The 16,526-nt window shown below is 40.1% G+C and overlaps 1 protein-coding gene across 3 annotated transcripts in view; it reads right to left on the bottom strand.

Annotated features, from left to right (window-relative positions):
* Positions 1-1,851: 1,851 nt before the first annotated feature.
* Positions 1,852-16,526, bottom strand: part of CCSER1 (coiled-coil serine rich protein 1) — a 913,125-nt gene continuing 898,450 nt past the window's right edge. For all 3 annotated transcript variants that reach the window (XM_088464471.1, XM_088464470.1, XM_088464472.1), the window contains exon 10: positions 1,852-2,390. In XM_088464471.1, the coding sequence (XP_088320597.1) occupies positions 2,274-2,390 (117 nt within the window). In that variant the 3' untranslated portion in view covers positions 1,852-2,273. The remainder of the gene's footprint in view (positions 2,391-16,526) is intronic.

Here is a 16,526-nt window from a genome sequence, read left to right on the forward strand (position 1 = left end):
TCCATGTAATTAGTTATCTATCAAGGGATTATTTGGGGCTGCAGTCTTGTTAATTCCTTACCATATGTCACTGTCACATCTGGTCTTGCATTCCAGGATGATATGCAAACAGAATATAGCTAGACTAAACCATTCTTACCTTCAGGAGAAAGATGGGTGTGCTTTGTGACTAACACTTCCAGTTTTTGCACTCCAGGTTGGAACACAGACCAGAAGTGGTTTTGTACAGCAGAGACACAGACCGTGTGTAAGTTGATCAATTTCCTGGAGGCAATATAGATATTATATAGGTAGAAGTGGCACTTTGCAACATGATATCTGTTTGTTATTGGCCTTTAGAGTGTTATGAGTCCAGGGGATTGTTTAACATCTAAATTGTTGGTGAATACATAATTTCCAGCAGCTTTATATATGGCATACTGGTACTTGATTGAGGTGGGTACTTACAGATCCCTAGGATCACATTGGTGATGTTTGAACTTTTCAGCATGATTACTTGTCTTGTCTCATAGCAAACCAAAATGTCAACTTGTGACATGTTGGTATTAGACAAATATATTTTACACACATGCATTTATGTATGTTATATGGGAAGCTCTGATGACATTTGGGGAGGTTTTAGAGGCATGCACAGGGAATATGATGGGATGTCAGAATGTAGGTAATCTGTGGAGATGTGAGGAGGTCTAATGAGCATCTGTCTCACGTCAGTATTGTGGGGAGTTCATCAGATGTGTACCAGGGCTCCATGGTACACATCTGCTTCTTCCACATCCATGGCAAGGCATGTTCAAGGAGGGCCTGTTTGTGTCAATTGTACTAGGTACCATAATTTCTGGTGGCAGCCCTGCATGTAAACTTTATAACATAACATGGAAGATTACCAACAAGGATCTGGAAGAGAGTGTACTTGCACAACAAAGACAAACAAGATAACGATATGTGGCATCACCTATTAGATTTATTCACATCTAAAGGACCAGTTCACATCTAGAGCACTGGTGTCCAGGTTCCTATCCTGGGCAGCACTTGTGTATTATGCTCATATGTGATTTGGTGTGATATATACACCACCCTAACCAGTACGCTGCTCTTTGTTTTTGTGGTGGTGAATTTGATACTTTAATTTCAAGTGTGCTTGTATTTTGTCCACTGTGTTTGAAATAAATGGCATTTCACTATGTTCAGAATTCTTTTTCTCCCTTTATTTATGTAATGCAGACATAAAATCTTGGGAAGTTTGAGGAGACCAAGAGAGACTGTACTGAAGTGGCACCTGGGACTAATATGTGGAACAATGGGATGATTAAGAAGTATCCTACTTTGGATCATATCCTGAATTTCATATATAATCATAATTCGTTGACTGTAACCATTGGGACAGTTTAGTATATGATCTTTCATTATTGTTTACGTCTTATCCTAGAAGTTTGTGCCATAGCTTCTCAATTATGCCTGGCCTGTAGATATTGCCATACTCCAACATTTATCAACCTTTATTCATCTTTCAAACATAATTTACAAACTTTTCAACAAACAGACTCAAGTGATCTACATAGGAGGATGTGATGTTAGATAACTCCAGTTCTGCCCAGCAATAACTAAAAAGTGCTAAGTGTATGAGAGCCATTTTATTTTTCAAATTGGTTATTTCATTAATCTGATACAATTTCCAATCATAAACACATTTTAGAAAGCTCCATGTGTTCATAATCATGCTTTGTGGCAATATATTTAATAAAAACTAAGCTTAAAATAACTGACAGACATCATTCATATTTTAAATATGAATGAAAGAAAAAACAGGCTGCTTAATATAAGTTTTATAAATTTAAATGTTTAATGGCATAATTTATCAATTGCATTATACAATATTTTTTTTTAAGATTACAGAAATAAACTTAAAGGAAACATTTTAAAAAATAATTTAACAAAATCAGATCAGACAGCCCAATCTTGCTAGTAAATTATAAATCATTAACATAAAGTATTCGGTGCATTTCAGAGAGAAAAAAAAACATCAAAACAATGTGCTGTCTTCTGGTCCAAGTGCATGATCATTCTGTATTTTAAATTATTATATAAAATTGTATCTCCCAGAGAGATAATAACCACTTATTTTGTTATTAAAGTCCCCGCAATGAAAATATATCTGTACACCAACGTAAAAAAATGAGTATTTTCATTTGTGATAATGCAAAACTGCAGTTTAGCAGCATAGTTTGTTTTGAAACCAGAGTTTATTACATTTTAATGATACTTAATTGAATACATTAGTGTAAAGCGTCTTGTGTCCAGATGTTGGTTTTAAACTGATAATGCTGGAAACAATGAACAGGTCTTATAGCTTTGTAAATTGAGCCTTCGGTACTTGCTGTGTTCCTATGGACCTTAAAATAAAAAGAGAAGAAAACCATTACCTTAAAATACTGTAGACGAGTGTCTTGCGCAGATACAACGTAACAAATGTCAGTAGGATACAAAAAAATAAACAAATAGTAATTTCAACATTTTGCTGCACATATTCAGCACTTGTTCTAAAAAATCTATATTAATAACCACAAAATCACTGAAGCTCCCATGTGGTAAGTGTGGTCAAACTGTAAAATATAAACAAAGGTTTGGTAGTTAAATGTAACAGAAACTTAAAACTTTTGGTAACTGGCCTAATTAAGTAGTTTCACGGGACACCCTGGGTTACCTGTTAATAAAAAATCATCAGTACAGTCAAACGGACAGCAGGAAGAAGAGAGCACCGTTCACATGTCTGAGCATATTGATGTTGGTCTTTTTTTCTGAAATTATGTTGTGTATTTATAGGCTCTCAACATTCAGGTTTCCCCAACAGGTCAGATTAACTCACTTGTGAAGATAAAAGAAATCTATAAAACCTGGTGGTACCTGAGGACTGGAGTTGAGAATCCCTAATGTAGTTGTACTTGCAGCACTTATTGAAGAGAGGCTGCATCTGACCCAAGATCATGTTGCATGCAGTGCACACACCCTTTCCTAGCTACTTGAATAGCAACCACTGGTTAATTTTGCCACACTTGACAGACCTTTACACTCTTGATTGTCAGATGCTGAGAACCAGAAGCTGTGTGCAGGTAATGGATGGGATCCCCATAACAATATCCAAAAGTGAACAAAACCTTCCAAAATATACATTTGGCTATGCTTCCCCTGCACTCCTGGGGCCCTACAGAGGCTGCTACAGACTTGACTATGGTAACTTCTTCCTTTCTGGTCTACATTATGTTGTCTCTCCCTACTTCAATCCATACTTAACTAGGCTATCCGACTAATTTTCCTCTCTCTCTGTATAGTTTCTGTTTCTCCTTTCCGCAATTTCTTCACTGGCTATCAATCACCTATAGAATCCAGTTTAAACTTTTCACCCTTACCCTTAATCACTCCTTCCTTACCCACATCTCCAACCTCATCTCTGTCCACACTCCCTCCTGCTCTCTACACTCCTCCTGTGGCTGCTATCTCACTGCTACCCTGTTCACCTCCCATGCCCACCTCCAAGATTTATTTTTCAGTGCTTCACTCCTTTGGAACCGACTTTCTTCCACCTTCACCAACTTTAAACAATTCCTATAGACACACCTTTTTTGCTAAAGCCTACCAGACCTCCTCTTAATGCCTCTCCATCTTCCTCCTCCTTAGACCATGTCTTCTTTTCAGTTCTCCCACTAACTGTTTACCCTACCCTGGTAGAGTGTTAGTCTTCAGGCAAGGCCCTCTTCACTATTGTCCTTTCCCTGCACCATCTTTACCACCATTGACCCTTGACTCTAGTTTCCTTCTCCCATTCAACAAAATCAGACGCTGTCTGCTCACTCATACAATGGGTGCAGGATCACTAAGAATTGTTTCCCCCTGCAACTCATCACTGCCTGATGACTCTAACTACAGTGAGTTGCTCTATCTTTCCCCCTGTTCCTGTTATTACAATGTTTGTGTTTGTGCTCTGCATTGATTATTGTGAATTACATGTATGCCTTGTTTTTATGTATATCTCCTGTATGGAACTATGCAGAGAGGAACTGTATGGAACTTTATGGAGTCAAACCAATAAAACATAATAATAATAAAAATAATAATAATAATAATAATAATAATAATAAGTCTGCTAGTTAATAATATTTACTGGTTATGTCATGTTGGGTGTTTATTTGGAGAGATATGGGGACTCAAGTGATGCAAAGGGTGTGCCCATGGCGATGGCATGTTCTTTACATTAGTAAAACAATAATGTCCGGGTACCTACACCAACCTAGTGTTGGGAGCTATGAACTGTGCTCCCATTCATGCATAGGTGCATGTTATTACTTCCATTTCAGGTGATGCTGCTGGAAATGTACAACTGTGATTGCTATTAAAACATTAAGGTTTTGTTCATTTCAAGATCCTGTATAATGAATGTGAAATTTAACTAAGACTGCTATGCTTATAATTATAGGTTTTACAGATTGATCTGTGGAATATTAATATGCTGCCATTGTAAATAAAATGTTTACAGATGCAGTTTGCTTGCTGAGAAGTACCAAGGCAAACCGTTACTGACATTCAATAGCACTAACAGAAAAACAGCAGCACAAAGTCTAACAGTAGTGGATAACACAGCAGCTGTCATGTTCCCCCAGAGCATTGGGAAAGCGCATTTGTTTGTTGCAGCTCTGGGGAATGGAAGTCTGGCCTTATCCGTATGCAACTTCAGATGCTGGTTCTGCTACCAGCTTTTTTTTCCTACTTAAAGTGCTAATATTTTATGGGATAATTCTGCTACACACTGTTCAGAAAACATGTAAATGCAAAAGGAAACTTATTTAGTCATCCAAGCTATTTTGTTGTTGGATGAAATTGCAAATGAAGGTCAAGAGATATTGATACTGATTTTCATAGATAGAACCTAAGCTATGCAAAAATGGCTGGAAACTCCAAATATTAGAACAAAAGTGTGTGTGGAGAAAAGAAAATAATTCAAGTGCTTCCTCTGCTACTTTAGCTTCAATGACCAACATTATATACAACATACAAGACAAATTAACAGTATAGATCAGTGTTTTATACAGCTTGCATTTATCAGCACTCATATCAAGCAAGTTATAGGGTATAGATGATCAGCTTGTTATAAAGCCCCAGAATACTATAGAGCAATTTCTCAATATTGGTCCTCATGGAACACTAACAGTGCATGTTTTTCAAATTATCTAGAATACCTTGACTGTTAGGGTTCCATGAGGACCAAGTTTCAGAAACACTGCTATAGAATCATACATAATTATATATTGTGCAGCTCCAATACTCAATATATTTTATAGTCCCACTTTCCAACATGCTATATAGTCCACAATCACATGCACTAAATACCTAAGGATTCCTTTTTCATCTCCTTCTGCTGAAAGGCAAATACTGTATAAGAATGTAACATGTGTTGTCCTTGGTCATTAACATTGACTTAAAGTAATTTTCTGAAGATCACTAAAGGAAAAACAACCATAGTAATATTGTCCATGATAGTGAGGATTTATTAATAGGAGAGCCATTGGTTTTATTCACCTTTCATACTACAAATACAATTTATCCTTTTAATTCTGCTTAGTTGATATTTTAAATGTAGAACAGTAGACATGCTGTAGCTGATAATTCATTATAGGGGATTTGGTGTTATGAAATTACAGCACCTGAATAACAGTAATAATAGTCAGCACCTAGCCACCACATTACTAAATGAAGACTGTAAATTACAAAATTCATTAATTGTTTGAGAGAAATTAGATTTTTAAACAAAGCTTATTTTGTTTTGTTTTCTAATTAGCATATAATAGAACATTTTTAATAGGACAGATCTATCACATGCAAAAAGCTATGATGTTTAACTTTTTTTTCTTAAACATTGCTGTGCCCTTTATAGAAGTGCATAATAGTTGTAGTTTAAGGCTGAGCGCTATAGCACACACACCTCCGTTATGCAGATATTGTAGGAGCTGATGCAGATTGAGCATTAAGCCAGTTTATCTTATGTAACATCACACTATGCTTAGCCAGAATTGCTAACTTTTATGATTCTATAGCTAATGCCCACCTGTACCTGGACAGGTGGGTTGGGGTAGGGACCATCGATATTTAGCAATCATTGATGGTTAACTGTTGATGGTCGATGGTTTGCCATCAATGTCAGAGAGCCAATGGTTCTCTGCCATCAATGGACGAGCTGGAGCTGATTTTTTTTCTATTTTGACAGGAGTTTAGCTCCACCCCCAGCATCTGCTAAGCCCCGTCCCAATTTTTGATAGGTCCATAGCCCACTGTGCACCCAGCAGTGGTGGCCATCGAGGAGTGCAATCACAGATGTACTCATCGATGGTAACCATCGATGGACACCTGACTGATGGCCATCCCTAGGTTGGGGTGACAAGGGAGTTGTTTCTGCTGTATTAGAGAGGGTTTTTAAGCTTTATTGACGCCTAATAGCAAATGGTTAAAAACGTGTGTAAGCATATATGATGTATGGCTGTCATAAACCATGCACATATGCTAGCAATGCAGAGCAGTGTATATTACATCTGTTTAAGGCTTAGCAAATGGATGGGAGTACAGATTTGTGTGCATTTAATTTTAGAGGAAATTATAACCATCTTGTGACTTTGCATCAGTTCCATATTATATATTATTCATAGCATAATGAAGGAAGACTGCATTACTTCTTTGTAGGATATGTTTTTATACAAAAGTTATTCTAGCTTGCACAAATAGAGATTTTTCCTAGATATTTTTACCAATTGGTAGCACTGTCCTCTTGCTGGTAATGTCTAATTTTACTATCAAAGAAAACAAATAATTCAAATTCAAAATAATAAATACAAATATTCAGAAATATAAGGTTCAATGTGCATAGCCAACTTATTGATAAGCTAACTCAGGGTTTCCCCAACCCAAGGCACCCTGACAGTCCAGGTTTTAAGGATATACATGCCTGTGTACAGATGGCATATTCTAACTGAATAAGGTACTAATTAAGTCACCTGTGCTTAAGCATGGATATCTTTAAAACCTGGACTGTTGGGGTACCTTGAGGACAGAGTTTGGGAACCATTGGGAAACTACATTGCATGCATAGTAACGTACAAAGCTACAGCAAGCAATATTTCAGGTTGTTCTAGTATTTTATCTGTTTACATTACAATTCTGTTAGTAGCTGAATAGAGTCCTACAGATGCACTTAGTGTATGTCAATATTTACTGTATATACTGTATGTGCAACTCCAACCAAATGATGCTCTAAAAAGGTGCTGCAACTTGAAATGTCTTCTTAATATCCCAGTTATACAGCTTTATTGAGACACAAGTTGCCAATGTACAAATAAGAGCTATAGTGCCTTCAACTGGCAAGATAGATATGTATGCCCTTTTGTTATTTGTCATTGCTCTTTGGTCAGCCAATTTCTTGCTAACCTGTAATAGTAATTGGAGTCAGGCTTAACACATGCCCGTCTCAAAAGTAAATCTTTTAACTTTGCTGTCAATGCTGTAATGTACAAGATATACTCATCTATGTACTGACATTCTCTCTTTAAGATTAATTTAAAGCACCATGTCAACATAGTAGTCTTATGGCCAAGAAGTAATAGATAATGTACTAATATGTCCTGCACAGCCCCTAGGCAAAATCTGTGCCATAAACATAAAATGGCTTACTCAACAGCTTACAATTTTATAACCATTGCAAATGATTATTTTGCGACATAAAAAAGTACACAAATAATTTTATTATTGCATAATACATAACATAATCTTATAAAATAGGTTACTTTACATAATCTACCAATTTTCAATATAACAAAATTCCCTTACATAGCAGAAATCCTATACCTTGCCAGAAATGCTATCACTGGCCAGAAATAATTAGCAATGCTATTAACATTCCTTGGGAAATATGTCTTCCAAAATGCTTAATTGTTTTACAATATGAAGTCATAACCAAGAGTACAAGGATTGCCTCCAGCCATTCTAGGAACTCATATCATGTTGGGTTTTACATTACATAGACATTAATATAAAGCTATATCTAATCACCATTTAAGTAATTGGTTTGCACTCAAAATGCTGATAGCTTTTGTCAAAAGGTAAACCAATCAATGCCTTTGCTGCAAGGCAAAAAGTTACAGCAGACATAATTTTAATTAAAACTCTCCTACAAAAATATAAGATACAGAAAAATATTGTTGCTTTGTGATGTTGTTTTATAGAAAAGCATTTCTTTGAGAAAAAGTTAGTTTAATTACCCCCTGACTTGAGTATGTAAAATGTAATCTACAGGCAGCTAAACAGGTTTGGGAAAATATAAAATTTCAACCATACATGTATGATTGACAACAGATAGAGTTAAACCTAATGTAAGAAATGTATGATATTAAATACAGTAACTGTACAGGGTCATAACTAGGGTGGTGCAACATGTGCCATGGGACAGGGCACTGCGTGGCAGGGGGGCTGTTTGAGCCTGTCAATTTTTTATAATCATTTACACTTGATGTTTCCTCTTCTTTTATCCCTGGCATCTCTTGGCCATCCATATCTCCTACCTGGCCAACTCCCCCTCCATCTGGCCGCCCCAAGCACCTTCAGTCATATCCTCTTTTATTTAAAACACACATTTCAAAATATTGTCATACCTAGGACTCAAACCTATCACCTCTCACATGGCAGTCAGACACCTTACACATGGCGCTACCTGCCCCACAATTTCTGATGGCAGCCCTGAACACAGCTGCCATAGCCCTTTATCATCGGACAGGACAAATCAGACTTATCATGGCCTTTAACAATGAGGCCACGCTCCTTTTTTTGACGCACGTCTTATGTCCATATTTGCAAAATGGGGGGGCGTCAATGCTCTTTATGGTACAGGGCCCCAAAAAGTCTAGTTACAGCTCTGTAACTGTATATCTTTGATAAGTGAAATCAGTCTAGGTCAGAACTGGCCAACCTGTAGATCTTCAGCTATTGTGAAACTACAAGTCCCAGCATACTCTCCCACCAAAAAGCTGGTAAAGCATGCTAGGACTTGCAGTTTCACCCCAGCTGGAGAGCCACAGGTTGGCCAGTCCTGGTTTAGATTATTTTCTGGTGTCTTTGTGAACTAATTTAGTTTGTCTATATGTGTGTCCTGATTTAACTATCTTTTCTGCTGGACATTTGCCTGTAATGCTAGAGGTATCACAAGCTGGTATTCTATAGAGTTCTATAGAATACTACTGTAGTTTGTTACACCAGGGCCGAAACTAGGATACCTGTCACCCGGTGCAAGGCAGCAATTTGCGCCCCCTCCCTTCCTGTACCTGAAGATTGTCCTTGCTCGTCCATGTGGATGGCTGGCATAAACCCCCTGGCAATGAGCATAAACCCCCCTGGCCAGTAAGGACCTCTAGCATTTGTCTCCTCTTTGGCGGCGGCCATTTTTGGATGGCCGTTTTCTGAGTCTGCAGCCCCCAAGCCACCTTGAGTCAGCTTTTTTCACCCCCTGCAATCTGGCACCCGGTGCACGTGCACCTCTAGCCCCCCCCTAGTTGCGGCCCTGGTTACACCTTACAATATCATGATGATATCTTACTGTAAATCTATTTATCTTTCTTCCTCTGACACCTTTACCCTCTTTCTCTTTCCCTTTTCTCTTTTTTTTATTTCCCTTCATATCTCTCTCACTACAATGTATCTCTTGCCTTTTCTCTCTCTCATTTTACCTCTACTCTGTTTTGCTCTCTTTTCCTTTCTTGTTGTCCTGCCCCTCTGTGTCTGCATCTATGTTTTTATCATGAGGTTGTATGTGATGAGTAAGTGCTGTATGGGAAATAACAGAATTTTGGAGACTAAAGATGTATGTTATGCCAGATCTCTTTGGAAGTAACATCACTGACACTGATTGGACAAGTTCAAACCAACTGTTATTATATGCCAACATGATGACATATTTTTATCAGCAGTCAATTTTATTTTATAGATTTGTTTGGAAAACAAATGTAGGTCACCAAACTCTATGGCATCCCCACCACCCACCATTGAGAACACTGCATTATTATAGTAACACATAAGTGGGGATAGTGTACAGAGATCTTCTGTATTCTCATTTCAGGAACTGTTGAATTACATGTGTTTTTTTTCACTTTCAGAGCACTTGATGGAGAGGGTACAAAAAAGAGACAGAAGTGCAAAATTATTAGTGATAATTAAGAAAATGAAAAGCATGCACACAAGGTTTTTTATGGGTATTTAAGCAATTCATATTGACTTATCCTCCATTTTGATTTTTACAGAGGTGAGATGGGTGTGATATGTATTACCGCCGGGCGCATGGTTGGCGGTTCAATTCCCAACATCGGCTGGAGGAAATCCCGATCGGCCTAAAGGTAAGTATTTACTAACCTAACCCTAACCCTCCTTAGGGGTGCCTAACCCTAACCTCCCTCCCTGTGCCTAACCCTAACTCCCCTCTAAGTGCCCAGAAGTTCTGGATCAATGGTGCTGTAAGGAAAAGGGGATGCTATAGGGGAGAAAGTGTGGCCTGGCTATTTGTGTACATAGAAATGGTACTGAATTGGTAGATATTACATGCCCTAACAATAAGGATGATGAACAAGTACAGGGGAAAGCAAACAATCTACTTATTCCATCCTTTGCTGTTTTGTCATAAAGCTTAGGTGAAATTTGCATTTATTATATAAGCACTGTGATCTCTTAATTTTGCCCAAGTCTCCCCATTATTTAAAAGTCTTCAAACTCATTTGCAATACTGCAAAACAAATGACTGAGTAGATTGCTGCTTCAATTATAAGCCTTATTAGGTATCCAAGAAGTAAGTTTAGTATATACACATACTAATACCCCTTTTCCACCAAAATTCTGGGTCTGACCCGGAGTTGGAACAGGGTTCCTATCCAGAGCAGACCTGTAATTTAGCCGGCGCCGACTCGGGATATTCCCGAGTCGACGTTGCTCTCACCGCAGTCGGGTCTGCATAGACCCGGCATTTCCAGCGTGAAAGTGGACACTTGGTGATTATGTCATCTCCAAGCGCCACTGAAGCCGGACCAATCGGCTGGCTTGTGGTGCACTGCAGGTCATCAAGACCTGGAGTGCGCCATACACACAGCAGGGTTTCACGGGTTACTCCCGTGTTAAACCCTGCTATTTATCTGGGTTGGATTGCCGGGTCACTCGCCCCGACGATCCAACCCTTACCCCTTTTACAACAAGGAGCTGCCTGGGTTAACCCTGCAATAACCCGGGTTTTAGCTCCGGTGTAAAAGGGGTATAAGTAAGTGTTATACTTACAAAACGTAACACTTTTTGCTCTGCCTCTTTGGGGCACTCTCTATTTCTTAAATTATTTGTACTATTTGTTACAGTTCTATCCTGGTCCTGACAGCTTTGTTCACCCCAGTTCAGGTTCATAGAGACCACTGCCTAATGTTCACTGGTTAGGAAATTGTAGGTATAATATCTGAGACAACTATTGTGTGAGTACCAATTTGGGAACCATGGAACTGTGGAGCTCATTCAGATCTGCTCGCTAGATGCGTTCACTCGCACACAGCGTATGCAAATCCTGCGCACGCCCATCAAGGCAGGTGATCACACGGCAAGGTATTAGAATGCTCACTATGTTTTTGTGTGTGATCACTTTGTGTATGCAGACACCCACCAGCCATTCATAAGATGCCCACTTGTGCACATCATCTCCTGGAAGTGCATGAAACCATTGGTACATCGAGCACAATCGGATACGATCGCAGTGCTTGAGGTTGACTGTACCCTGCTGCAAGCTCTGCGATCACTTCAGTGTGAATTTCAACCAGGTGACATGTACAATGACGCTGCCTGTTAATTATGCACTCCCCTGAAATGGCATTGGAACACTCAGGCACGCCTGCATTTGCACCTCCACTCCCCCGTTTCTAGTGGCCAGCCCCTGATAACACCTACAAACAGCCTCTCCTGTCACTAATTCAGCTGGGCTGTCTAAACTGGGTGAGCAAATGCTTCCTGATCTTTTGCAGAGGTTCGTGCACCGTGATGCATATGCATGCGCACAATGCGAACCATCGGCAGCTACGAGCGAATGCTTCTTAGCGAGCAGGTCTGAATCAGCTCCTGTGCCCCCATTTGTTAATGTCATTTTTTTTTTAGTTTGCCCACATAACTTCAAAATTATGCTTGTTCCAAATTACTTTCTTTAATTGCATTTTTAAAACATAATAGTATTGATTTTAAAGAAAGAAAAGTACACTGATTAACTTTAATAAATATTTCAATACAAAAAAAATCTCATTTTAATTTGGAAGAAATGGAGCAAGTAAATGAAATGTAAAACGATTGTCAGCTTTTGGCTATAGAAATAGACAGAAGCAAAAGTCTCTCTAAACTGAAGTGATGCACTGTCTCAAATTCCCCTTAATCATGTCCATCTATAGCTATGTTACTTACAAATAATACAATATAATACACATGATAAAATGTTATTTTAATAAATTAAAGTACAATATAGTAAAATACCAACATAAATTACACTTACAATGAAAATACAATGTAATCAACTTTGAAGAAAAACTCAATTATCTACAATTAAAGTATCGTAAAATGCCACTAATACTGTCGAGTCACATTTCATGTGAAATAAATCCATAGTTAAAATTACATTGGAGTGGGAATTAAGAGGTAAACTGAGTAATCATAGATCAAAGAGATTGCAAGGGAGTTAATGCTGGGCATACACTATACAATTATCTGTCAGATATCTTTCCAAAAATGGCGAATGTCCCTAAAGTCAAGCTCCAAAAATATTTTTGAAGCTTGAGAAATTTAGGTCGGGACAGATCGGGATTGAAAGGTAAACAGGAGATATCAGTGCTATATCCTGCATTACCTTTATAAGGAAGGGCCCCAATCCTTAACTTCTTCAAAAGTAGGTGAAAATAATAATTTTCACCTGCTTTTGCAGAAATTAAGTGATGATGAATGGACCCCATAGTGCCTTAAGCAGTAACTGAACTCACAACCTTAGGGATATGAGGTAGTTATGCTAACCACTTATATATGTACTGTTATCATGCAGTACTTCAATTGTAATTATATGACCCAGAGTGGGTGCTACCATTATGTAGCAATAATTATTCTGGGGTGAGCGTTTGGGAGTGGGGCCCCCGGGGGGGTTCTGACTGGGCCTTTCTCATGGCATCACCACTTAATTCACATAGAATACTTTTATCACCTCTCTATTTGTTTGTACATTATTTATCATTTCATTAACACTTATTGATTTATATTTACACATCTTTTCTTTATACTTCACTATCACCTTTTTCCCTTTTTCGTGTGATGCCCTGGGGATGGCCCTTGGCTGGAATTTTCTTGGGGTGCCTTGCTTCTCGGATGTGAGCCCCTTAATGTTAGGGACGCCAGTATAGAGGAGCCTTGATGATTGGCCTGGCGCTTATTCATATATTTGCAAATGTGTGTAACTAATACCTCTAAATCTCTATTATCATGTAGGATTTAAGTATTGTTTTTGCTGCAGTGTGCTGGGGGGCAAATCTCTTTTTTTCTATGCTAACCACTACACCACATAATACTTGACTACCTTTGGAGGGCATGGAGCTGCAGAAGAGGGCAGTGGTGATGTGATCATGTCATCTGCCCAAGTGAAGTAGGTGACCGAGGTTGGAGGTGGCTTCTGGAGATTTAGACATCCGATTTCCGGGAGCCTCCAGGCCGTTATGAGAGATTAGGCAGGTATGTACCACATGTTCTACTTAGTTTATTATACCAGAATATTAGTGGTTAGGAGAAGCAAAAATCAGTCATACAGTATTATGTTTACTGCATAATACTAACAAAAATAAATAAATGTTAATGTTCTGCTTATGACAGACATGCATATACTGTATTTAATCTAAGCTGTTCTGAACCTGCTTTTACTAAAACAGCTCAAATGGATGGGTTTCTGGACACATTCACCTTTGATCCCCTCTACCATGAGATGAACCTCTGCAAGACATTAAGAAATTTCAGGAATCTTAAATTTACTGCCTGATGACTGTGGGCCTGATTCAGCAAGGAACGCAGTTGCTTATACGCATGCAATCGGTCGATTCATTTGCACTGCAAATGCGTATGCATTGCAGTGCGCATGCCAGGCACTGCGTTCAGAACCGCAATCACAGAGGCTACACAGACCCAAGACAGAGTGTTTGGCAGAAAGTGCAGTTTGTGGGTGGTGACGGGGGGGATGGTTGGGCAAATGCATTCATGCCTGTGCTTTTCGGATGCCATTGCATTGGCGTGCATAAATTAGCCACTGCGATACCAAATGCCGCCTGAGATCTCATAGCGTGTGCTGAAGTAAGCAATTCCTGAGCAGAGTCTGAGCTTCCTTAACTGTGCGTATGGATCGGATTATTGATTTTATCTCTATGTTATCAAAGTATATGGATGTGAGTAAGGGAAATGGGTGTCTTTATGTCAGGCTGTGATTGCAATGCGAATGCAAACATTTACATAGCACCATTGATATTAGCAACTGCGTAGCGTGCATATAAGCAGAATAGTGATCCATAGTGAACCAGGCCCTGTATGACTTAATCTGCATCCTAAAAGGTGGTTCCTTAACCCCTTGCCTGGCATGGTAAAATGAGATGTGACAACACCAGCTGGGCTTTCACTGACATGGTTTCATCTGATGCAACCATGCCAGATATGCCCAGCTCTAGCTGGTGGAAAGTAATCCCTCCCCCTATTCCTCTCTTTCCTCAGCAGCCATAGTGAAGGCTAGTCCTCATAGGATCGTCCAGCCACAGCTGCAGGAAGACACAGTATAATTTTATTACCAAATTTTGGGGACATTTTTGGAAAAAATATTAGCCAGTTAAATAGTTATTGATTGCCACATGTTCCACTATTGCCAAATATAAAAACAAATTGCCAAATTTGTTGGAAGTCCTAAAATGTATGTATTGTATAATTGTTAGTATTGTTATTTTTTGGTTCATTCAATGGCCTGTAGATAATTAAGGATAAAAACTAGACATAACATTTTATTTTTAGTTAATTTGATTTTCTTAATAATGCAAGGACACTTTGGAAAGCCAATCTTTGCAGCTTGCTCGCTCATAGCACAAACCCTACATTCCTCGAGGGTTGGACTGGGTCCTGAAGGGCCCACCAGGAGAATGTAATAGCAGGTGCCAACTGAACAGGTGTGACCAGGGCTGCCATCAGAAATCGTGGGGCCTGGTACTGACAAAATAGGCAGGGCCCCCCTGGGGAATGGCGCAGTGGTGGGTGGAGCTGTGTATAATGTGGGTAGAGTTACACTGGGGGTGGGGCATCAATTGGTGATTAAACCAGTTTAAAAATTCTCAAAGTTTGGGGTCGGGAAGGAAGTATGGACATGGGGACACACGGCTGGGAATCCTGGACTGCGAGGGCACAGAAAAGGCTGAACTGGGGGTGCACAGGGCAGGGAAGGCTGGACCTTAATTGGGGGGCACTGGGCAGGGAAAGCTGGGTGGAGTAGAGGGGGCAGGGCAGGGAAGCTAGGTGTACTAGTGGGGAGGCACACGGCAGGGAAGGTTGGACTAGGAAGGGGGGACAAGGTAGAAAAGACTGGCTGGATTAGAGGGCACAGGGCAGGTAAGGATGGCTGGTTTAGGGTGAGCACAGGGCATGGACGGCTGGCTTGATTAGGGGGAGCACAGGGAAGGGAAGGCTGGCTTGATTAGAGGGAGCACAGGGCAGGAATGGCTGGCCGGACTGGGGGGCACAGGGCAGAGAAGGCTGTCTGGGCAAGGGGAGCACAAGGCAGGCAAAGGTTGGCTGGAGTAGGGGGTTAGGGTAGGGAAGGCCAGCTGCACTAGGTGGAGGGGCATACGGCAGGGACTCAGAGTCCTACCTTGTTTCTCAGTGTCAGCAGGAACGGCCCCGGGAGACAGTGGCGTAGATATACAACGGCAGCCTGGGAGAAACAGCTCAGCGCTGCTGGCGGTATTTCAAATATGGCGTTGGCCACGAGCCAATCACAGCTCGCATACCAGCAGCCAATCAGGAGCAGCCATCGCGGCCACTCCTGATTGGCCACCGGTCCGCGAGCTGTAATGCTCGTGGATGGTGCCATGTTTAAAATACTGTCGGCGGCACTGGGCTGTTTCTCACAGGCTGCTGAAGCCCGATTCATATCTTCTGCCCTGCTGTCACCGGGCCCCCGCTCTCTCCGGGCCCAGGATTCCAAGCCTGGCAGACCCCCCTGATGGCGGCCCTGGGTGTGACCAGTCATTGGGTAGGTGTGGTCCATTTGCAGGAGCATAAACTTCTAAAAATGAAATGGCATAAATATTATACAGTCTCAGATATGCATGAACAGTTCTGTAGGTAAAAGCTTGATGTTTTAAAAAAATTGTTGATATGTCCCATTGTATCACACTAAGGACCTGATTCAGTGAGGGAAACTAATGCAATAGCGGTTG

This window comes from Taudactylus pleione, unplaced genomic scaffold, assembly GCF_031769625.1.
Source record: "Taudactylus pleione unplaced genomic scaffold, aTauple2 ptg000055l, whole genome shotgun sequence".
NCBI lineage: Eukaryota > Metazoa > Chordata > Amphibia > Anura > Myobatrachidae > Taudactylus > Taudactylus pleione.